The 25,909-nt window shown below is 42.5% G+C and overlaps 1 protein-coding gene across 4 annotated transcripts in view; it reads right to left on the reverse strand.

Moving 5' to 3' along the window:
• Nucleotides 1–25,909, reverse strand: part of LOC139554285 (sterile alpha motif domain-containing protein 12-like) — a 116,965-nt gene that overhangs the window by 34,157 nt on the left and 56,899 nt on the right. For 3 of the 4 annotated variants that reach the window (XM_071367057.1, XM_071367055.1, XM_071367058.1), the window contains exon 5: nt 3,881–4,375. The exons of the other annotated variant lie outside the window; for it this stretch is intronic. In XM_071367057.1, coding sequence (XP_071223158.1) covers nt 4,299–4,375 — 77 coding nt within the window. In that variant the 3' untranslated portion in view covers nt 3,881–4,298. Of the gene's footprint in view, nt 1–3,880; nt 4,376–25,909 lie in introns of those variants that run through there. 4 annotated transcript variants of the gene reach the window in all.

Raw genomic sequence — 25,909 nt, forward strand, 5'->3', positions numbered from 1 at the left:
TTTGAGAGTAGGACGGAACCCTAATGAGAATGACGGTGTATACCGCTCTCTCTCTCCCTCTATCTGCTTCCTAACTCCAGCCTTCAGTCTACTGATTGATGGGTAAATGCAGGCGCTAATTTGTAGGAAGTGGGGGAGGTAGGGCGGGTGACAATGGCAACAAAGCAAGAGGAGGGTAGAAAGGAGAGACAAGAGAGGAAGAGAGGATACACATGAAGATCCTTTGTCTGGGTTGTCTTTATCAGCGATGGCTGCCAGTTGACGGCAATGTGACGGCGGCACAATTCCTGGTTCTGACAGATACTCCCCCCCCCCCCGTTTTCTTTCTCTCTCCATCTCCTTGTCTTGCTTTGTTTCGCTCTCCCGCTTTCCATCTCTCCCCTCTCTCCACCCCCTCACGCTCCCTCCCCTGCAAGACACACACCAACCTGGCTGATGGGTAATTGCTGCCTGGCTCCTGGAGATCTTACTCGAGGTGTGGGTGTGATGGAGGCGTCGGCCTAGACAAGTCACTTAAGGAGAGTTTAAGACAGGAGAGTCTTTTTTGGCCGCCCGAGGAGGAGCGACTTGACTCCATACGACTCCTTCCCTTTTTTCGCCCCAACCTGCAATTACACAACGAGCCACTTCAGGGCAATTTGGGAGCTGCCATGTTAAAACGGAGCAGTTTACATCATCATCGTAACGCCACCACACACACACACTGCTCCGAGGAAGAGAGAGAGAGAGAGAGACAGAGAGGGAAAGAGAGAGAGAGGGAGCGCGAGAGAGAGATGGGGAGAGAGCGAATGCGCGAAAATTAGGGCTGTATATATCATGTCAGTCAGAGAAATGCAGACAGGGTAAACGGAGGTTTTTATATGACCGGTTCGGCCTTTTGATGACGCCGAACTCTTGTTTACAGTTACATTGTGTGTAAACAATGAAAAGAATAGAGACAGGGTGTCGCTAAATTAAACCGAACCCGGGGATAACTGTGGGTTTGGGTTTACATGGCACGTCAGCAGTCGTCGGATGCAGAAAAGCACAAACTATGATCTTCCTACGTTATGCCTATACCTCGGAAACAACAGAACAACTCTAGTTTACTGTACATCACCTGTAAGCTATTACAGAGCATACACCCACACTCACACTAAATTATGTTCCAGGCCACAGATGCCAGGATGTGGGTCGTAGTTCTAAGAGTTCCAGCACAGATTGGCTGTTACTTTCCCTGTACACAGATCCTAAACCGTTCAACATTCAAACCCCTGAGACTGACTTGATTCCAGTCTGTGGTTTTTCTCCTTGTTTCACTGTCAACAGATTTAGATTATGGTTCCCCTCTGGAGAGCGATACATGGTGCTGTGTGTGTGTGTGTGTGTGTGTGTGTGTGTGTGTGTGTGTGTGTAGGGTTGCCACATATGAGTCATTGGGCTCTCAGGGTAAAGTGCATTAATTTCTCCAGTGACAAGCCTCTCCCTCCAGACCCATGACATAGTATGTGGAATAAGTCAGTAAAAATGGCCAAGGTACCAGAGTGATTAGAATGACTGCAAACGTACACAGTCCTGCACACCTACAAGCATACATTGGGAAGTTGCCAACAATAGGGGCGATGAAGAGCAAACGTCAAGTAAAGTTTTGCAATTTATGCTGCCAGTGATATGCAGTCAGGCGTAACGTGGGCTAGCGAGCTTAAATAACTATCCATTTGAACAGGGTATACCGTAATCCCTATAGATTATTCAACGAGGCCCCTGGGAATCATAAAGCAGTTTTCTAACATACAAACTAGTTAACTGCAGTCACTCTGGATCCAGAGAAGTCTGTGTGTGTGTGTGTGCGCGCACGTGTGTTTCTTTGCCAATAACTACATCAGCTCTGTGCTATAGCATCATATCAGATGATGGTAGGCTACTGGTTTCTTGTACGACTCTGTTCACTTTCATTGCAGTTCCACAGATAGAAACAAGTCCGGCCTCCCTGGGACATCTCTCTGTCTGAAATATAATCCTGCTGACATCTCGCTGGCAGTACTGCAGAGCAGAGCCCAGACAGAGTGGGTGTGTTCCTCCACCAGCCCAGGGAGGTGCTATCAGCCGGTCAGACACTGTTGCTGTGTAGGAGAGAGACACTGAGAGAGAGGAGAGAGACGACGGGAGGAGAGAGCGAGTGATTGAGAAGAAAAGAGGAGAGCAGAGACGACGGCAGGAGAGAGACTGGTGGAGAAGAGGAGAAAGGGAACAGAGCTAACGAGACTGGAGGAGAGGTGCTAGAAGATGGATACAAGTCTGTGTCCTCGGTGTTACCTCCCTCTCTGGCCTACCACAACCTAGCAACAGCAACTCTCACTCCCTGCCTGTGGCTCTTCTATAGAAATGAAGACCGAGGCTTTCTGACTCACAATACCAACCACCAGTACTGTTTTCACACGTTAATGACAGTGTAGAATTGGTGGTACTTGAACTAGAACTTGCCCATCTATAATGCATTGAAGTACATGTCGCCAGGCTTGACCATTGATATAAGTCATGTTCCATTATAAATACATGGCATGGCACGTCAAACAGATCAAATATGTAAGAGTCCAAGACCTTATTTCTTCAAGGTCAAACACTCCCAACAGCCACCTCTCTATCAGCCACCATACACCACAAAAATGCTGTCAATTAAACCTGCCAAATACCTTTCATGTATTCCTATCATTAATAGTTTGCATATAATATATTAAAGCAGAGGTGCTTAGCATTCTGTAAACACCTGCCCCCCCAAATCATATTTCTCTGCAGGTCCTTCGTCAGCAGTTCTGTGGAGAGAAGGCTATTCAATGGAGACCTGAGAAAATGGCATTTGTATTCTGCTAATCTTTCTCTACTGGAGGAGGCTAATGAAGGTTAACAGGACTTCTACACACACTGTGCTGGGCGGCAGCTCCACACTCCTTCTGCAGAGTTTCTCTCTCTGAGGCCCAGCCCACACCCCCTTACACACGCATGCATAAACGTATGCACGCACACTGCACGACAGGGGGAGAATTTCTTTTTCTTCTTCTTTTTTTAACAAAATATTGTGATTGCGATTTTGACTTGCGATATAGATCAAAACACTTGGGTGAAGTGTTGGAATTTTAGAAATAGAATGATATACAGTGCCTTCATATCTCTTGATTTATTCCACATTTTGCTGTTCCAGCCTGAATTTAAAATGGATTAAAATAGATATTTTTTCTCACCCATCTACACACAATACTCCATAATGACAAAGATGAAAACATGTTTAGACATTTTTGCACATTTATTGAAAATAAAATACAGAAATATACCATTTGCATAAGCATTCTCACCACATGTCAGAATCTCTTTTGGCAGCGATTACAGCTGTGAGTCTTTCTGGGTAAGTCTAAGAGCTTTGCACATTATTCTTATTGCAAACAGGATGCATGCTTTGCAATATTTTTTATTTTGTACAGGCTTCCTTCTCACTCTGTCATTTAGGTTAGTATTGTGGAGGAACTACAATGTTGTTGATCCATCCTCAGTTGTTTTCTCCCATCACAGCCATTAAATTCTATTTTAAAGTCACCATTGGCCTCACGGTGAAATCCCTGAGCGGTTTCCTTCCTCTCCGTCAACTAAGTTAGGAAGGACGCCTGTATCTTTGTAGTGACTGGGTGATACCCCATCCAAAGTGTAATTAATAACTTCACCATGCCAAAAGGATATTCAATGACTGCTTTTTTCCCTCCTACCAATAGGTGCCCTTTGCGAGGAATTGGAAAACCTCCCTGGTTTTTGTGGTTGAATCTTGAAATTCACTGAAAATCCACTGCTCGACTGAGGGACCTTACAGATAATTGTATGTGTGGGGTACAGAGATGAGGTAGTCACTCAAAAATAATGTTAAACATTTTTATTGCACACAGAGGGCTGTATGTCATGTCATCGGTCAGAGAAAGTCCATGCAACTTAAGCACTTATTTAGGCTTGCCACAACAAAGGGGTTGAATACTTACGGACTTAAGACATTTCAGCTTTACATTTTTTATTTTGTAAACATTTTGAAAAACATAATTCCACTTTGACATAATGGGGTGTTGTGTGTAGGCCAGTGACAAAATATCTCAATTTAAACTATTTAAAATTCAGTCTAACGCAACAAGATTTGGAAAAAGTCAAGGGGTGTGAATACTTTCTGAAGGCACTGCAAAAGGAGTCTTCGGGGGGTAGTGTCTTTCCTTGGAGTCTTTAGTCAGAATGCATTTACTCTGGAGTAAGAGGCTGAACTGAGAGGCCTCATTATCTGAGCTCTCTGCTCAGCAGGCTCCTGTCCTCTGTGGAGTCACTAGCCCCGAAAACTCCTCCATCTCCCCCTCTTTCTCGCTCTCCCAGGCTGTAACACAACAAAACGAGGAAAAAGTCAAGGGGTGTGAATACTTGCTGAAGGCACTACGAAGCAAAGTGGAAAGCCGCATCGTTCTTGTTTGGAACAATGTGTTGACTGCACGACCTAACAGAACAGCATGCAAACGTAAAATAAATCTAACAGCGGGGAGGAGGAACTGCGCTGCTTGAGTGACCGAGCGAGGCTTTGTGTGCGTGAGAAAGCCTTAAGAGGAGAGCGGGAGAGACGACAAAAGAGAGTAAACTATAAAAACGGATGTTACACGCAGCTGAGTGGCGTTTTAAAATATAGCAATATGGATATCTCGTGCGATGTGGATATTGCACATCACTATTGCGATTTCTATGCGAATTAGATGAATTGTGTATCCCTAATGCACACACACACACATCTGAGGTAGGGGGCACAGGGGGTACGTCCCCATCTACCCCCTCAGAGCAAAACATATTCATAATTTAAGCCATGTCAGAATGGTGTTAATAACGTGATGTTCCTTCACACACACAATTTTAATTGCGTTTTTGTAGGGCAAAGGGAGCACTGTGGATCAAAGGGCTCCCTAATGTAGGCCTTATACAAAATCAGTAACACCCTCACACCACGTCCCATGATAATTCCCCTCCGTATCCAGCTGCTCTCTGTGTGTGTGTGTGTGTGTGTGTGTGTGTGTGTGAGATGGAAGGACCTATCAATTAATTCAGTATACTGTTACTATACGCATATAATCTAAAATAAGTGCGTACACTGGATCTACTCCGATTAAATATGTACTCTATTTGTCTCTCTCGCATCGATTCCATTTAACCTAATTGTACTTAAACCAATCATTTTGAACAGTGTAAATATATCGCTCTCTTAAACATTGTGAATAAATACTATGTCTACACCCATCTATAATTCATTCTGCCTGTATAATATGTCTGTACCTAGATCGTATATTAGTTTTGCGTAGTGTGCTAAAGCATTTACAGATGTAGGATCTTATTTGATCACCATGTTGTTGTAGGAATTTTCCTGCACAGCAGGAAATGCTAACTTCTAGTACATTCAAGGTTTAAAAAGGCTTCTAAAGTTTGTAATTTCCACTTTAAAATTGCAGACTTGAATTGCCCTAACTAAAAATGTATCAATCCCTACAAAAATTTCAATTATAATCCAATAATTCACATTTCCTGTTGCTGCATGATTATTTTCCTGCTGTGGGAAACTGGTCAAATTAAGATCCTACATCTGTATCATGTATTAGTTTGAGTTCTCGAAGGTGTTCACTGGGCATATAGCGTTATAATGCTCGTTATACATGGAGGCTACATACTAGTTTCTAAAATCTAGGTCTATGTAGTCATCCGCACTGGTGGCAGTGGAGTCAGCGCTTTAGTCTCGCTTTCTCGTTCCTAAATTAAACATGGGAAACACTTAAAGATTCCATGTGATTTATGGACCCATTTCATTTTCGTTTCCAGACTTCATAAAATAGTCGGACATACTGCATTTTTCCATTGTTATGACAGGTTTTGTCAAGCGCGGGAAGGGAGATCTGAGAAGGTTGAGAGCTGTGTGTGTGTGTGTGTGTGTGTGTGTGTGAGAGAGAGTGATCTCTCCCCTGGACTTGGTGATCCCCTTAACCCCAATAAGCACAAATAAGATTTAGACATGGATATCCATCCCCCTGGGGTCACCAATTGTAGTAGTAGTAGTAGTAGTATACCATAGCAGTATTCTACATATACATATACAGTATAGTATCTAGCAGTAGTGTACAACCGAACCTAAAAGACCAATCTGCAATTTGACAGAAAATGACAGTAGCCCATGGTAAATTTGTTAAATCCGGAGCAATGTCACGAGATCAAGGTCATTTATGGTTCAGAGTAAGGTTTGTTTTCAACGCGTTGGGTTGACTTCAAAAGCAACAGTATTTTTTTTACACGTTTAAAAGGGCTAATGAAACGGGGTGAAGGTGAGAATGGACAGAGAAATTCTTTGACAATGGGTAAACAAAACATGTAATATACATAATTAAAACAGGTTTGGTGCAATCCTGCGTTCACTGATTCCATGTAGGGCTATATGGATAAGCCGACGCACACCTTGCCGCAATATCCTTTGCAAAAGGTATAACATCACAAAATATACCTTTTTGGGACCAGGACCTATTCTATAATGTCAAAAATGTATAGGCGGAGTTAGAAAGTTGGCTGTCAGAAGTTTTGTAATGTAAGTTTACTTTTAATCCGTCTATCTGCATATTTCAAGACATGCCATGAGGGTGCAATGAGATACCCAATGGATTGGAACATTATTTTCTCAATCATTTTGAAAATGTTTACTTAAACTGGAAATCATATGATCCTCCATCGTTAAGTGGATGAATCAAATTAATTATTATTGAAAATATTTAAAAAAAGGTGGGCTACAGATATAAATAGCACAATTTGAAGCCATAACGGCATAAAGTATGACAAACCCTTGAAATATCCATAGGATGAAACATTTTTTATAAAAATCTTATGAGAACAAACAAGATGGGTATCGATACTGTCGGGAACATGTAGGTTTGAGAAAGTTTGATGTCATTAATGTTTGTTGAAATGTATGAATGTCTGAGCTAGTGTTTGTCTTTGTCTTTTTTCTTTATGTTAAAGGTTGGGCATCAAGTCCCAGCCAACGTCATGTCTAGTTTAGTGGATCCATGTCTGAAATGTTAAGTTGTCTATTGTCTTTTGTCTAGGTCTATTGTACTTTTTCTTTTCTTTTTTTTTTAACAATCGTACAAATTTTCTATAAAAATAGACCTTTCAAAAAAACCTAGTGCAGAAACCTCTTAAATTGATACATCCCTTGACCAGTCCCCCTGCACCTTCCACATTCTGACAGACAGAATTTCACTGTCTTCAGTAAAAAACAAAGGGGAAGATGCTGTCCCTCAGACAGAGCTGTACAGTAGTTGACTGCCTGGCCATAGTCTCCTGACTGTGCCTTGGTAGGGTAGTGGCTGAGCACAGAGTCGGGCTGACAGACAGGTTGCCTTGTCTCCTGCTCTAAGCGTGTCTCTTCTAATATGGACAGCTCTACGTTAGGTCTCGAAGTTCACCGAAGTGCTCGTCTTAAGGTGGCGTGATGGGGGAAATGGTCTTCCAAACAGCACAGCCTGAGAGGATAAGAAGTGACTAGTGCTTCAGTCAACCCCTTGCTTTTCTTGCAGTATCCATAGATTTATTTTCTATTTATTCTATTCTACCTAATATCAAGGTAGCAGCCCCCAAGCAATCTCCATTTCTATTCTCGCACAATGAGTAATGAGCCTAACTGAACAACATGGTCTGGCCAAACCTCCACCTGCTATCTGAGGAAGAGAGGACTCTGGAGAAAGAAACTCCCATTGTTATTTTCCCCGGCTGGCCGGGCCTCCTTTTCAATAAGACCGTATTAATTCAATTTTTTTGTAATTTTATATAAAACCCTTGCCTCTTGACGGCCGGTGCATCAACAGAAATGGCAAGGGATCCGCGCTCAATATCTCTGTCAGATATATTGTAATTGTGTGGGGCAGGGTGGCAGAGGCTGGTTGGTTGGGATATTGCTCGGGTATTTCCCCCGAGTCTCTGCCGCTTAAGCAGTCCGTCTCCCGCCCTCATCCTCTTTTCTCGTTCTCTGCCTCCTCTCTTTGTCTCCCTCTCCACCTCTGTGTCTATTTCTCCATCTTACCGCCCCCCTCCTTTCTCCTCCACTGCTCCCCCTCGTCTATCTGTCCGCCACCAGGAAAACAATAGTCATGCATTTCACTCTCAATGTCTGTGCATTAAGCTCAACATATGATCTAGAATAGCACAACATATAAAGGTGAATCTCTGCAATTCTGGGATAGCAAAAAATGTGGTGCACGTACACATCAGACAAATGGATACACAACTATAAACGGCATTAAGCATGCCCAGAGAGAGGTTGGAGAGAGTGCTGGTACTGTTACAGCCGTAAATCTTTTCCTCCTCACTCTCTCCATTCCTCTTCCTCTCGCTCTGTTAATTTACACTTGGCTGGAGAGAGAGAGAGAGAGAGAGAGAGAGGGCAAACAGCGGTACTCTAATTCCCTCTTCCGCAGACACCAGAGTTTCTCCTGGACCGACTGGGCTTCAGACGGCGCAAGCATATTTTAGGCAATGGGATTACGAGTAAAAAAAAGTTCAAAAGTACAGGAGTAGCCGAGAGAGAGAGAGACAGAGAGAGAGATGGAGGGAGAAAAAAAAAAAACTCGCTGTGGAATGCGGAAGCAGGAGAAGAAGAAAAAAAAAAACGGACATCTCATGTTCTTTTCAAGAAGATGAAAAATGTTCTTGGGAGATGAGGAGGGAGTTGAAGTACTTTCTTTCATGGCTCCACTGCAAATCTGGAGGTGATGAATAAGTGAGGGTGCATACGTCCACTGCTACTCCCAGTAAAAGTATGCAGCTGGTGTGGATGAGCTGAAGGAATCCCCCTTCTCTTCAGATCCAGAACATTTCAAAAAGGTCATTTGTCGACCTGCAAGTTAATACATCTCTGTCGAGGCCAGAATGTAATGCAGCTTAAATCAGACATAAAATGTAGTCTATTACATAGATAACATATGGAGCTGGCTACTACCACTGTGTGCTCAGAGAGATAAGCTACTCAGTATAGACTTGCTGTCTCTAATGGAGACAGTTAAAGAATGTGTTCTCGAATAAAACAGTTCATAATGAACTTAGAAGTAAATATCTGACGTTTCCATGATAGTCTATTAACATCGTTGTGATTGTGAAAGAGGCCAATTTACTCTCTCTACTGCAGGTCTTAGATCAGGGTTCTATTCATTATTAGGGCATACCGTAGCAAAACGTTTTGCAACGGAAAGCTAGCATTTCCTATTGGACAAGTTCAGGTAGTCCCTAACTGTTTCAGTCCGTTTGGTGCTTAATGACACCGATTTATAAAGTTTGAATTACAATACACTGACTGTACCTGGTACCTTAAAATAACCTTTTAATGATCAAATAACTTAGTCCCCTACCTTCTCCCCGACTCGCATTCATTAACTACAGAAACATAGATCTATTGCAACAGGGAAACATAATCCCCTAGGACATAGTCCCTTTGCGAGAGCCAGTACAGTACATAACAAAGAAGACCAACTCTCTGATCTGAGCAGAACAGTGGCAAGACTCACACCTAGGAGTTAGATACCTTTGATACGAATCTAGCTATAGTAGCCGTGACTGAAGTTGGCTCTCTGAGCTTGGTAACAGTCTGGTTAGCTAACCTCAGCGCTATCTGTGGGCCTCAACACAGAAGTGAGATCTAGAGGAACGGTGCGATGTCCATCTAAAATGGGACAGACTGGCCTGGCACTATTACCGACCTTATAAACAGATTGACAGAGTAGGGCGATATAAGAATGGTGGAGGAAAACTGAGCGAAAACTGAACGGGGTACAACTTGTTAACAGACAAACATGACTTGGGAAAAGAAACCGCAGGTTTCTGAGAATAGTTACAGTTGACTAATGGCAAATAATAAGGCCCAGGACTGAAGCACACCGATGAGAAACATGAGCCCTCCTTACATTTCTTGATTAAGATTTAATGTGTGCGCAACGAGAAATAATATCTCCCCCATAAATATCAGTGGGTAAGTTTGTGTCATATATGCCCTGAGTGTGCGCTGTAACCGGCGGGTGTGCCAAAGAAAACGGCTGGCACGATGGCCAACCTGACTCATTCCACCCCATTATGGGTTTCTCCGCGCCAGTTTTATAGTAGGGACACTAAAAAGTGTGTCATGTAATCATTCCTCATTTTCTACGAGCCAAACGCTACGGAGCCAATAGGATGGATGGATTGGGGTAGAGGACGAGAAGGGAGGAATAGGGAAAGAGAGATGAAGAGGGGCTCATTGCCAGGAGCGGAACAAATGACAATAAATTGAACTATTATAAAGAACAGAGGGCTAAAGAGGAATTCTAATTAAAGTGTAGCAACATACTGTCGTTTTCCCCCCCTCTCTGCATAGGGCTCCCGTGTGGCGCAGCGGTCTAAGGCACTGCATCTCAGTGCTTGAGGCATCACTACAGAATACTTTCCGAATGCCCTGTATAAACTGAAAAGCACAGGACCCAATATCGAACCTTGTGGAACGCCACGTGGCATGTATTGTCTCTGCATTATGTTCACCAAGGGTGACAAACTTTCGACCGGTTAAATAGGTCCTAAATCAAATACAGCACTTAAATCCAAGATTACAAGGACAGAGAGCTGTTTGGCGTCTGTGTTGGCTCTTAAAAAATGATTTTGCTGTTTGAAAACCAATTTCTAAAGAATTTTGTTTAAGAGTGGAAGATCGGAGATTGGAGAAGAGCTGAAGAAACTAGATTACTTTCTTCAGAAGGGGTTTCACCATAGCAGTTTTTAGTGCAGTGGGGAAAGTGCCTGTAAGCAGGGAGTGATTAACAGTAGCTTGCACTTCTTCAGATATGTAATTAAAAAACTGTTTTGAAGAAGGTGGTGGGGATAGGATCGAGAAGGCCGGTTGAAGGCTTAAGTTGTGATATCACTTTCCTGAGCATGACTGTGTCAACCAGGGAAAATAAATCCATAGTGCCTTTGCATGGTAGGCTGGGTTACAAATCAAACTTCTCATCAGGTCTTGACTGACACCCAGCCTATTGTTGGTTATTTTTTGTGGAAGTTCACATATGTTTGCGGGGGTAGGATTTATCAGGCCGAGAAGAGCGCTCTCAAATTATTCTGATTAATAGTGATCAAGTTAGAAAAATGGGCCCATCTGGCATTTCTAATTGCCTTGTGACAAGTTGCTCTCAGAATATCATAATGGCCCTGCAACCTTCTCCACTTCTGACTTTCTCCACTTCTGCTCTGCCTTTCTGCAATTGTGCTTTAATTGATTATGTATGATTTAGATGGAGACACATTAAAAAGAGGGACAGTGTGTTCTGTCAGACTTGGGCCCCGACAGTGAATTTCAGTAACTAGGTTCCCATCCCATTGGCGACAGATTATCATGTGAATATTCCCAAATCTGCATAAAGAAAATACAGATTTTCCTTCCAGTGGTGTGTTTCCACCAAATGGACTTGTTGTGGAGTAAAATCAGTGCGTGATGATTTTAGTGCACACAAAATGCAATGTTTTTGCTTTAGTGTTCATGTACTGAATAAAAATCTAAAAGTTCAATGTGTTCCCATCGCATTTGTCAATTCTACAGATAGTTTTGTCACAAAAACCGTCGTTTTAAATAGCCTTACTCTGGTCTTGGCATCTGCACTCTAGCCAACAACTCGCAGATACAGTGCGGGAAGGCTGTATGGGCAGGCTACAATTTACATTTGAGTCATTTAGCAGATGCTCTTATTCAGAGTGACTTACAGTAAGTAGTGAGTGCATACATTTTCATACCGGCCCCCCGTGGGAAATGAACCCACAACCCTGGCGTTGCAAGCCTCAGGCTCTACCAACTGAGGCACACGGGACCGAGTCTACCTGAGATTATTATGGGTAAGAGCTAGAATATTAGTATTTGTCAAACAGCAGTCAAGCATCGATCATCATGTCACCGGAATAAGACCCTCAATATTTATTGGAAAGGAGAATCATGCTCATAACATGCACTTTCAACACCCTGTGAAGTTCATCATCTGTAGCCTAATAAACCGAATGGTTTCCCGAGTCGTAGCGGGAGGACCACACACACCATATAAATCGGGTGACTCCAAGTTTGTATTTGATCTGCACATGTTCCAGCACCAGTAGAGCATTCCTCCCTCTATGCTTATGCAGTTCGGGAAAAGAAACTGAACGTATGAATCTTTTTGTATGTAAAAACTATCTGTATATGTCCGAACTCTGAATCAAATAGGCTTCCCAAAATTGACATGGTCGCTGTGTTAGAACGTTTATTTTGATTGGCAATTCTGTGCATTTATCAAAAATCCTATCAGGTAGCCTGATTTCAGATGTGTAATGTAGGCTAAACCAGATTAGGGAAATTGTTCTTCTTGCAAAGCAATAATCGTGTTCCTATTGGTCAAAACATTTTGGACACGGCCAGAACTTTGTCGGAGCCTACGACCGCATGTAGTGGTGCTTAAAAATCTGATCTAGAACCTGTCACACTGAACAAGCCAAGATGTTTATGGCCTAAGAATATGCCCACGATGTTAACATGTTGTCTGGGATCGGCAAAATCGTGGCATAAAACAGTTAAAATCGTACAGTCTGTGCGGGCTTTAAGAGTGACCCCATTAAATGTGATTAAGACAAAGGAATACTGCTCATTCATCGGACGACGTGGATTTCAAAATGGCTGCCCTCCCATGGCAACAAATCACATCCACCATGACAGGTCATAAAACAGAAGAAATTGTTGAACATGCTTACAGCTAGATTATGTGACTGGAAATGTCCAACCCATTAATGTCATGTCAAAACTATGAATCTACAGCATGTTAACATCTGTATACTGGTACCACTACAGCCAGGTGCTAGCTTAGGCTAGGCTAACCCCTCTCAGCTAACTCTGCAGCCCATCTTCAACCATCCCCCCAATAAGACACTCGAAGACAAACATTTCTTCTAGTAAATTCCCATGCGTATTGAGAGAATATCTCAGTGGGGACACATCTCAGCGTTGGCTGGACACACATCTCTTCTTTACGGCGGTGCTGCTTGGCAGAGGCACACTGAGGCAGCCCAGGTCTGTATCATCAGCAATCTCTGAAGGCCGACAGAGTGAGAGGTCCGAGAGAGAGAGAGAGAGAGAGCGCAGACTGGCATTCTTAGCTCGCATATCAAAGGGGCCAGAGTGAGATCAATCAACCGGAATGGCTAAAAGACCTTTCAATGAACCTCCTTTAAACTCAGTACAATGCTACAAACAGAGCGTCACAAAGTGGGGCCCTGGGGTTTAATAACTCCCTCTTTGAAGACCGTACATCTTTAATAGAGGGCAAGTTAAGCCTGCGGTGGCGCCGACAATGTGCACGGTGGTGCGCTTGTGCTGATCTGGATGCTCGATGATGCACAGACGACGACACCTGACACACACAAACTGAAATACGAAGTAGCATTACAGGGGTACACACACACACACACACACACACACACACACACACACACACACACACACACACACACACACACACACACACACACACACACACACACACACACAAACAAACAAACAAGATAGACGCAGAGAGGAAAAATGGATGAAGAACTTACAAATAAAAGCCTCATTTATATTTCACCCTCCTGGCAAACCTTGCCTGTATATATTTATAAAGTAATTAAAATGAAAGTTAGAAGCTCTCTGAAGCTCCAAGCCTTATGAATTCATTTAGTCTCAGTTATAAAGATAAAAGGCCCTTCTCTGCACTTTTCATTCAGTAAACCATCAGGCCAAATCTTATCAAACGGCAATACATGTTAGGGCAGCGATTCTCAACTGGTGGGTCTCAACCCACATTTTTAAATATAGTTTTCCATATTGTACTTTGGCGATACTTGTTTGCAATGCGAATATTGGGTTGGGACTGAGACAACCTGGTGCAATTTGGGTCCAGAGGCAAAACCAGTTGAGAACCACAGTAGGCTGGTATGTTGGTAGGCTGTTGAAACTAAGTTGGGATCAACACATTTCTGACTGATACCCAGTACCTGGATATCTCTCCGAAGTAGCTGTAAAACTAAAAGAGCTTTGGCCACCACAAGATACAAGTATCTTCCAAAATAAATGAAACACTTGAGTAAATGAGGAATAGAAAAGTATATTGAAAGTAGGTGCTTCCACACAGGGTTGGTTCCTGAGTTAATTAAGCAATTAACATCCCATCATATACATAGGGTCATGTATACAAATGCTGGGCTGGACATTATTTTGGCTACAATGGCTATGCCCCCGTTATGGTCACCAGATTAGGAAATTCTGTGACAGCGGTGTCCACCACCACCACCATCAACAAAACACCAAAATGTTATTTATTGTGGAAGAATGGTATTGCATCCCTCCAATGATTTATATATATATATATACACACACACACACTAGATGACTACGGACATTGTTTTGATGCCACCGTGCCTCCATCTTGGCTCTCCACCACCATTGTAAAATATATTTTGGAAGCTATAGAAATGCATTTATTAATGTCTACATTTGTTTTTGCCATGTTTATTCTATTACAGACACCCTAATTCATATTTCTAAATTATAGTATGTGAGCTAAACATTTAAAAAAATTATACTTTAAGGTTCTAACGTTACTGTCCCCACTACAACAACAAAAAAATACATGTAATTCTGTCCTCAACATTTAATAAAAATACTGCAGAATACCCTTCATTCCTATGGTAGGACTGCTTCTTCTGGGGAGTGCCAATATGGCCGACCAGTGGCTTCAAAGCCTTCTCATTGGAAATAACATACTGTAGCATCAGTAATCCAGGGTTTATATACGCAACAATTTCAAAGATTTTAGGGTTCAAAAGGAAATCAGTCAATTGAAATCAATTCATTAGGCTCTAATCTATGGATTCCACATGACTAGGAATACAGATATGCATCGGTTAGTCACTGATACCTTTAAAAAAAAAAAGTAGGGGTGTGGACCAGACAGCCAGTCAGTATCTGGTGTGACCATCATTTGCCTCATGCAGTGCGAAACATCTCCTTCACACAGCGTTGATCAGACTGTTGATTGTGGCCTGTGGAATGTTGTCCCACTCCTCGTCAATGGCTGTGCGAAGTTCCTGGATATTGGTAGGAACTGGAACACGCTGCCGTACACGTTGATCCAGAGCATCCAAACTGCTCAATGGGTGACATGTCTGGTGTGTATGCAGGCCATGGAAGAACTGGGACATACAGTTGAAGTCGGGAAGTTTACATACACCTTAAACCAAATACATTTGAACTCAATTTGTCACAATTCCTGACATTTAATCCTAGTAAAAAGTCCCTGTCTTAGGTCAGTTAGGATCACCACTTTATTTAAAGAATGTTAAATGTCAGAATAATAGTAGAGAGAGTGATTTATTTAAGCTTTGATTTCTTTCATCACATTCTCAGCGGGTCAGAAGTTTACATACACTCAATTAGTATTTGGTAGCATTTCCTTTAAATTGTTGAACTTGGGTCAAACGTTGCGGGTAGCCTTCCACAAGCTTCCCACAATAGGTTGGGTGAATTTTGGCCCATTCCTCCTGACAGTGCTGGTGTAATTCAGTCAGGTTTGTAGGCCTCCTTGCTCGCACACGCTTTTTCAGTTCTGCCCACAAATTTTCTATAGGATTCAGGTCAGGGCTTTGTGATGGCCACTCCAATACTTTGACTTTGTTGTCCGTAAGACATTTTGCCACAACTTTGGAAGTATGCTTGGAGTCAATGTCCATTTGGAAGACCCATTTCCGACCAAGCTTTAACTTGAGATGAGATGTTGCTTCAATATATCCACATAATTTTCCTCCCTCATGATGCCATCTATTTTGTGAAGTGCACCAGTCCCTCCTGCAGCAAAGCACCCCCACAACATGATGCTGCCACCCCCATGCTTCACGGTTGGGATGGTGTTCTTTGGCTTGCAAGCCTCCCCCTTTTCCTCCAAACATAACGATGGTAATTATGGCCAAACAGCTCTATTTTTGTTTCATCAGACCAGAGGACATTTCTCCAAAAAGTATGATCTTTGTCCCCATGTGCAGTTGCAAACCGTAGTCTGGCTTTTTTATGGCGGTTTTGGAGCAGTGGCTTCTTCCTTGGTGAGCGCCCTTTCAGGTTATGTCAATATAGCACTCGTTTTACTGTGGATACTTTGGTACCTGTTTCCTCCAGCACCTTCACAAAGTCCTTTGCTGTTGTTCTGGGATTAATTTGCACTTTTCGCACAAAAGTACGTTCATCTCTAGGAGACAGAACGTGTCTCCTTCCTCAGCGGTATGACGGCTGCATGGTCCCATAGTGTACATACTTGCGTACTATTGTTTGTACAGATGAACGTGGTACCTTCAGGCGTTTGGAAATTGCTCCCAAGGATGAACCAAACTTGTGGAGGTCTACAATTTATTTTCTGAGATCTTGGCTGATTTCTTTTGATTTTCCAACGATGTCAAGGAAAGAGTCACTGAGTTTGATGGTAGGCCCTGAAAAACATCCACAGGTACACCTCCAATTGACTCAAATGATGTCAATTAGCCTATCAGAAGCTTCTAAAGCCATGACATCATTTTCTGGAATTTTCCAAGCTGTTTAAAGGCACAGTCAACTTAGTTGTATGTAGACTTCTGACCCACTGGAATTGTGATACAGTGAAATAATTTGTCTGTAAACAATTATTGGAAAAATTACTTGCGTCATGCACAAAGTAGATGTCCTAACCGACTTGCCAAAACTATAGTTTGTTAACAAGAAATTTGTGGAGTGGTTGAAAAACAAGTTCTAATGACTCCAACCTAAGTGTATGTAAACTTCCGACTTCAACTGTATTTAGCTTCCAGGAACTGTGTACAGATCTTCGCGACATGGGGCCACGCATTATTATGCTGAAACATGAGGTGATGGCGGCGGATGAATAGCACAACAATGGGCCTCAGGATCTCATCACGGTATATGTGCATTCAAATTGCCATCAATAAAATGCAAATTGTGTTTGTTGTCCATAGCTTATGCCTGCCCATAACATAACGCCACCGCCACCATGGGGAACTCTGTTCACAACGTGGCATACCACTCGCACATACAACACTATACACGCTTTCTCCCATCTGCCCGGTACAGTTGAAACCGGGATTCATCCGTGAAGAGCACACTTCTCCAGCATGCCAGTGGCCATCGAAAGTGAGAATTTGCCCACTGAAGTCGGTTACGACGCCGAACTGCAGTCAGGTCAAGACCCTGGTGAGGATGATGAGCATGCAGATGAGCGTCGGTGAGACTGTTTCTGACAGTTCTTGCAGAAATGATTTGGTTGTTTAAACTCACAGTTTCATCAGCTGTCCGGGTGGCTGGTCTCAGACGATCTCACAGGGATACATGACAATTACATTAAGATTCCAGATTCGGTATATACAGTTAAAGGTGTTTATGTCTAACAACTTCAAGTATGTACACTACAAAGTATGTACACCAAAAGTTTTAGAATACCTAGTCATTCAAGGTTTTTTCTTTATTTTTACTATTTTCTACATTGTGGAAATGTAGAAAATGATTCGGACCGCAGAGTGACAGAAAAGCAGCCAACAAGTGCTCAGCATATGTGGGAACTCCTTCAAGACTGTTGGAAAAGCATTCCAGGTGAAGCTGGTTGAGAAAATGCCAAGAGTGCTCAAAGCTGTCATCAAAGCAAAGGGTGGCTATTTGAAGAATATCAAATATATTTTGATTTGTTTAACCCTTTTTTGGTTACTACATGATTCCATATGTGTTATTTCATAGTTGATGTCATCACTACAATGTAGAAAATAGTAAAAATGAAAACCCTTGAATGAGTATTTGTTCTAAAATGAGTATTTGTTCTAAAATGCTTATTACAAGTGTAATTTGAATTGTCCAAGTCATCATGACTAACTCAGTGACATTGTTCCTAGTGGTGAATAGGTTACCTATACTGTATGTACTGTACTCAGACTGGTGCCATGACTGGCCTGCGAGGACCACAATGGGTCAGATCAGTTTGGCAATGGCTGACAATAACCAGACCTTCTATCACCCGCAGAGGGGAGGAGGGTACTGGTGTGGGGGTTTTGACACAAACACATCCGGTTGTGAAATTTAAGTAGAAGGAGGCTTTCTCCCCCTTTAGTATCAACCAAAGGAATTTCTTAGTTTCACAGTCAGTGGTCCCGTCGAAACTCTGACATGATCAAACGTGAATAATGGAATAATAATTGTACAAAAATGGTATAACAGAAATACTGTTAACTTGAAAAGTATTTCCCCTTCATCCGTCAAGTTTTCATCCAATATGTTGTACATATATAAAACGTCCTGAAAGTTATTTTGTTAAGATATGAATGTGATAGATTTTAGTTCTCTAATAAGATAATTGTTTTTGATTACACTTTATACACGTAAGTAGTCACTCCCCGGGTGAGGTCAGAGAGCTTGTCAGCATGACGGAACGCTCCTTTTGACCAAGAGCGCATAAAAAGCCTTGGTAACGAAATTAACATTAGAACAGGAAACATGAGGCGTTAGCTACATGTTTGAAATGGCTTAAACTTTGAACCTCAACACGAGGTGAAGAAAAAAACGACATTCCTTTAGACCAGAGAGACAAAGAGCTGCAGTTCATGCCCATAGTGGTCTGAATCCTGAACCCTTAAATAATCAACACGAGGAGGAAGAGGCGGCAAACTCCCCTCTCAGACGATCACTGATACAGCTGATTAGTTGTCCTGAGTCAAATATCTCAAACCATCCCATCTTACTATGATATCAAATCACCGTACGCTACTCTCGTCACCCCATTGGAACCATCGGCACGGCTGGCTTATCTTCAAATAAGCAGCTTCAGGAGCTAATGGAAGCGTAAACTCTGAAGTTCTATTCAGGATTACACAATGGACAAAGACAATCATACGTAAATACATTCATGATTTCTTATTCGAAACTTGCAGTGGTATGTCTGCAAAGTATATGATTAAATGGGAGAGGGTTATAGAATGTATCGACGATAAGTGTATTTTTTGCTCTCTATGTCGTTGGGTAAAATGCTATATTGTGTCAGCCCGCTCAGGAACTTTGTCTCATGTAAATTCAGGAAAAAAAAGTCCTCTCACTGTCAACTGCGTTTATTTTCAGCAAACTTAACATGTGTAAATATTTGTATGAACATAACAAGATTCAACAACTGAGACATAAATGGAACAAGTTCCACAGACGTGACTAACAGAAATGTAATAATGTGTCCCTGAACAAAGGGGGGGTCAAAATCAAAAGTAAGTCAGTATCTGGTGTGGCCACCAGCTGCATTAAGTACTGCAGTGCATATCCTCCTCGTGGACTGCACCAGATTTGCTGTGATTTGTAACCCCACTCTTCCACCAAGGCACCTGCACGTTTCCGGACATTTCTGAGGGGAATGGCCCTAGCCCTCACCCTCCGATCCAACAGGTCCAACAGGTCCAACAGGTCCCAGACATGCTCAATCTTTTTTTTTTTTTTTTTTACCTTTATTTAACTAGGCAAGTCAGTTAAGAACAAATTCTTATTTTCAATGACGGCCTAGGAACAGTGGGTTAACTGCCTGTTCAGGGGCAGAACGACAGATTTATACCTTGTCAGCTCGGGGATTTGAACTTGCAACCTTTCGGTTACTAGTCCAACACTCTAACCACTAGGCTACCCTGCCGCCCCTCAATAGGATTGAGATCCGGGCTCTTCGCTGGCCATGACAGAACACACGAGGGAGGATGTCTTCCCTGTAATGCACAGCGTTGAGATTGCCTACAATGACAACAAGCTCAGTCCGATGATGCTGTGACACACCGCCCCAGACTATGACGGACCCTCCACCTCAATCCCGCTCCAGAGTACAGGCCTCGGTGTAACGCTCATTCCTTTGATGATAAACGCGAATCCGACCATCACCCTGGTGAGACAAAACCGCGACTCGTCAGTGAAGAGCACTTTTTGCCAGTCCTGTCTGGTCCAGCGACGGTGGGTTTGTGCCCATAGGCGACATTGTTGCCGGTGATGTCTGGTGAGGACCTGCCTTATAACAGGCCTGCAAGCCCACAGTCCAGCCTCTCTCAGCCTATTGCGGACAGTCTGAGCACTAATGGAGGGATTGTGCATTCCTGGTGTAACTCGGGCAGTTGTTGTTGCCATCCTGTACCTGTCCCGCAGGTGTGATGTTCGGATGTACCGATCCTGTGCAGGTGTTGTTACAGCTGGTCTGCCACTGCGAATCTGTGAAGTTATTTTGATTTTTACTAATTATATTCGAAAGACAGGGTCCTGAAAAAGGGACGTTTCTTTTTTTAGTAAGTGTGTGTGTGTATTCTGTGTTATTATTTAGTTAGCTAGTAAATAAATAATTAAACCAATTTGTGTAGTACTGAATTATCAGCAAGGCTGGGTTTTTTGCAGATGCATGAGGTTACGACTGTTCAGAATGATGACATGATAAAAGGTAATAATTAATATGTTGACTGTTATGGATGTTGTAGGTAAAGACCTTGTAATTTGGGAGATGCTAACTCTTTAAACATCCTCTTCCGTGGTGGCCCAAATTCCTAATTAGTTGTTACATGATTAATCAGGTAACAATTAAACATAGTTAGTGGATTAAATAAATAGCCATCAGATTAATGAAAGTGAAGTCACGACACTGGCATTACTAAGCAGAGAAACACATTTACTTTTGTTATCCTCCAGCTTGCATGTTCAAGCCTCTCCGTCCTAAACGGACAAGCAAACAATCACTTTTAATCTAAAAAAAAGAAAAGAAAGAGCCTGACATTTTTGTAAGCAATAAAAAAAATATATAAAAAGAGATAAGGTGTAATGGCACCAATTATATTTGATGATGTTGATCAGTGTACCTCATGCAGGACTGTGTTTCACCATTTCTCCCCATGATACTGACTGAGTGCATGCTTGAACAGCAGGGAGGACTGGACAAAAGCCCAGATAAGGGCCACACACACACACAAATACAGAGAACTCAGGTTACAGACGGTGCCGGGACAGGCATTAGCACTGTTTGTTGGAGCTCAGTGTGACTTCACAGAGGAAAACCACAAGAGATTTAAATAGTACAGCAAGCTATAGCAAACTACTCGACAAAGGTTGACGCTAAAGTGTTTTGACATTATACAGATTCAACATCGCTGAGTACAAGTGGTCTGCTGTATATATACACTGGTAACACATTATGTCATGTATTCATGTTTTCAGTAAAAATTCAGTAAGTATTTTTTTTAAACCTCACGCTTTGGGCTAGATATAGTTCATACATGCATAATCTTTAATCAGAATTACTGTCTTACCTCAATTAGCCACGAAATCCCTAGTTTGAAAGCAACTTTTCTGTAAGCTCTGTGGCGTCATTGAGTACTGCAAGCTTGGCCACATGTGCCAGACCCTTAGCAATTAGAGTTCCAGACAATGAGCTTAAGCCCCTGCTATTTGAGGAACAGCTAGCAAGATGCACATTGAAGAGAGTTGCACAGTGAAAGATGCCTTGTCCAGGCCTGCCCAACGTTATCCAATGAGGTTGCAGGGCTGGCCCAACAGCTCAGTAACACAACAGAGAGAGAGAGCACGAGAGCGAGCAACGTTGTACTGCACATACATACATGACGTAGTACGCACTTTTCGGGGACCCGTTTTGGCTAGAGGCTACTTTCAGAACTACTGGCTAAAAAGTATGCAAATCTTCCTCAAAGTCTCTTTAAACCCATATTCCTCATTTCCATCACCATACGTGTTCACCCATCATATGTGAAAACAGATATTTTTAATGTTCTGTAATTAAAATATGAGAAAAACATCCAAAAACAATTACATGCACTTTTAATTTTTGTGGTTGTAAACAAAAATGGCCACCATGAGATGAAATTACATTGTTTTGCTACTTTGTTTTAGAACAATGGAGGTAATTAGATGACCACCACTTTAAATGCTGTGTTACGTTTCTCTGGTAATTACCATTTCAAACTAAAATCCTGAATTACTGACAACAATCATATTTGCCCTCGACGTGAAAGATTAGCAGGTGTAGCGCTGCGGCTATCGCTAAGTGCGGCATCATAAATCCTGAACACACAAATTATGATCCAGGACTTGCATTATAGACATAAAAGTAAACTATGTACCCCCTTGATACACATCATTTCCCTCAAAATGCCCTTGCTCTCTCGCGCCGTCTTCCTCCTTTTTACGACCATCCATATGCATCTATGGCAACATGGGCTAACACGTCCCATCTGTTCCACGCCTATAACTTAACCTCTATCGATCTTAACTGAAAGACCAAATACAGACAAACTCCTTGAGATTAAGATTGACCAGCTACTAAAAATGTACTAAGATAAAAAAGAGAGAGCCACTCACTCTAGCGAGAGAACTAGACACGGAGTCACAAAAACAAAATAAGCAAGACCAGTACAAGAAAAACAGGCTATGCTCCAAACTACATTAAATGATCCATGACACACAATCTACTACATTAAGGTCACCATGGCAACACATAAACCCACCAAAACCTATAAAATGTATAGTTGTGAGGAGGAGTGTACTGCGTCCAGAAGCTAATTCACCTTTCATTTTCTGTATTCAGGCTTCACTCAAACATTGTTTTAAAGGTTTGTTTTACTATTGACAGTTACAGCTGATTTTGGGATTGTATATCGATTTGCTTTCCTTAAATATAAGTCATCTGATTTATTAGTTTCAGTCTGAGGTGTTTAATCAAACTTGTCGCACTCCGCTCCTGATAGAGGATAAATTCTACAAATCGGTCTCCTGAATTAGCCTTCTATGCATGAGCGCCCAGCTGGCACACGTGCACTAGGCCTGAGCTAGTTTTCCCCAGCTAAACTAGCGGAACTATGCTAGTTTTCCCCAGCTAAACTAGCGGAATTATGCTAGTTTTCCCCAGCTAAACTAGCGGAACTATGCTAGTTTTCCCCAGCTAAACTAGCGGAACTATGCTAGTTTTCCCCAGCTAAACTAGCGGAACTATGCTAGTTTTCGTCCTCATTACCAAACCCTCAAATACTGCACCCTCAACTTCAAAACTCCTTTGCTAGTTATATAATCACGTAACTAAGACATTTGCTGGAAATTAACTTGAATAGTCACCGGTTCGAGATGACGGTGACAGCGGCGAAGGACATCATTGCTACTTAACGCAGATCCAAGTTCAGTTTTGAGATCCACCGGCGTCATTAGTGTCGGGTTAAGATGGACGATTCTGAATGGTCTTGGAACTGTGACAACGGGCAGCCTCTCCCCGCTTGGCTCATTGGGATATGTTGTGATTTTGCCAACACAGCCAGATACTGTATGTAGACAGTCTTGTACCCTTAACCTTTTTTTTTCAACTGACGATCATATGTTGTTTCAAATCTGACTTGATTAATATAATGAGTAATCCAGGAATGTCACAAGGTAATTGACACAAGAAAACTCTACAGATCGCAATGACTAGAATGAATGGGTAAATGACTTCCGGACACGAAGGGTCCGTGGAGCTCCTACTCTTCCTCAACACTCTATAAGAGTCCTATAGCAACCCTCCATATAGGGTTGGCGCCAGCAGCCAAGGCCCAGGGATATATAATGGCTGTCCTCGGCTGGTGGTGCAACAGTAAGTCGTCCCTCTTAGGTATTGACCCAGGTTGGCTAGATCATGAGTGAATGCTGGGAAGCTGACTTCATGTGCCTGACTGCCTGGGCGGGCAGGCGTCTTGACTCCTGAGTGGCCGGTGGTGGTCGGGACGGCTGTCTACAGACTGAGTGGAACCAGCTACGGCAGGGCGATGCCTTTTTAACGCTCTTCGTTTCGCCGTAAACTGATGAATGTGGCTCAACGGGGTGAAACTTAAAACCGCCATGACCAGATGATAAAAAAACAATCAAGATTTTTTGGGGCTTTAAAATCGACCTTCCGGGTCATTATTGTTGCAAAGTTCAGTGCATGGATTTGCAGAGTAACAGTTTATCTGTAATAATAGTCTACTATGTTCACAACAGTTTCCATTTCTGATAAACTCATTTTCGTATAATGTCAATGTCCATGCTCTCTATAAAGGTCCATTGTAGGACATGAAACTAATAAAGCCTTTGCCTCTAGAGTCTATAGCATCAGCTAACAGATCAGAACCGTAGCACTGCCTTGACAGGGAGTCTGTTTGAAATATCTCTGTGCTTCTACCAAGTTCAAAGGTCGAAGGTGATGCTGCAGAGAGACTCACGTATGACTACAGTACCATCAGTGCCTCTGGCTATTCTACCTGCATGCGCTCTCGCTGCCCTGGGTATTCCATAGCGGTGCCCTCTCTCCTTCAGCTTCATTAACAGATCTGCACGTGTTGTTCATGCTTCACTGCCCTACTGCTCTGACATCCTTGAGAGAGCGCAGGTTAGAAGGTTTTGTTGTATTCTTGTATTCCCTGCTTCTCCCGGGATAAAACCAAATGAAATGTGCTTTGGCAGCTAACCTTGACGTTCTTCAACTCCCTCTATGCGAGTAGGCAGGGAAACCAAAGGAGAAAGAAAATGTCCGCTGCACACTCGCAGTCCGGTCTGAGGCATTTGTGAGGGAGCACAGTGGCTCTAATTGGTAACCTAAGCAGGGAGCCTTTACTCCATATTGAGGGGAATTGTTGCCGGAGGTTATCAAAAGGTAGAACTATTCTTTTCAAATGCCATAGTGTTTTGTTCCAGGCTCGTTTCAAAACACCTGGGGTACATTTCCCACTCATTACCAACTGTGGGAAGGCTGATATAGCTTCATTGCCGAGGCCCCTCTCAACACGGTGCAAATAAATGGAGTAAATGGAGTCTGGGCCTTTAAAAAAGAGAGAAATAATTATTTCCTGTATTTCATGACATTTATTAGCATGTGGGCTGTGTAGCTACATTGTCTCTCACCGTGGGTAGCCGAGCTTTCAGACATTAGCGGCTAATGAGCGAGGGCTCCGAGGCAATTTCACGAACAATGCGGCCACGTTACTTTGCTACATAATGACACCTAACCTTTCAAATATGAGCCACGATTGGTACCTAATATGTAGTGCCACCTAACGCAAACTTGTGTTTCAAGTTTAAAATAGGGAGTAACCAAACTGAGGACTTCATTAAAATAGTGATATTATGCCACTCAGCTTCTGTCTTATAGGTAAGAATTACATCTAAAGGCATTTCCCTTTTTCTTCACGTTAATCATATCTTGCCGACGTTCCGGTGCAGATAGGGTCTCTTTGGGGGGGATCTCGCTGACAGGAAATAAAAAGAAAGAACACCATCCAGGGAGAGAGATAGAGTAAAAGAGGGGGAGAGAAGGGGGAGACTGAGGAGTTTTCATGGCTAGTGACTCCACAGAAGACAGCAGCCTGCCAAGCAGAGAGCTCAGATAATGAGGCCTCTCAGTTCAGCCTCTTACTCCAGAGTAAATGCATTCTATTCACTAAAGACTCCAAGGAAAGACACTACCCCCCGGAGACTCCTTTGGAGTAAAGACAACTGTATATTTCGCTAAAGACTCCAGAGTCAAGACTCTAAATCAGAGGTGCCAAACCTTAGAGATCCTATTAAATTACTATTATTAGTGTTTTAATTTCTAATTCTGTGTCAAACATACATACCCATTCAATCCGGCCTGGAAGGTGGTTTGAGTAATATCTATATTTTATTTATCACTAAATATCACCAAGTGAAGACATTCCTATGAGGCCATAGAGCAGGGAGAGGTATAATTCATTAAGGAGCCTGGAGCAAGAAAACTCTGCACTTTAGACTACGGGGCAAAGACTCTTCATTAAA

Source organism: Salvelinus alpinus, chromosome 26 (genome assembly GCF_045679555.1).
Source record: "Salvelinus alpinus chromosome 26, SLU_Salpinus.1, whole genome shotgun sequence".
Lineage (NCBI taxonomy): Eukaryota > Metazoa > Chordata > Actinopteri > Salmoniformes > Salmonidae > Salvelinus > Salvelinus alpinus.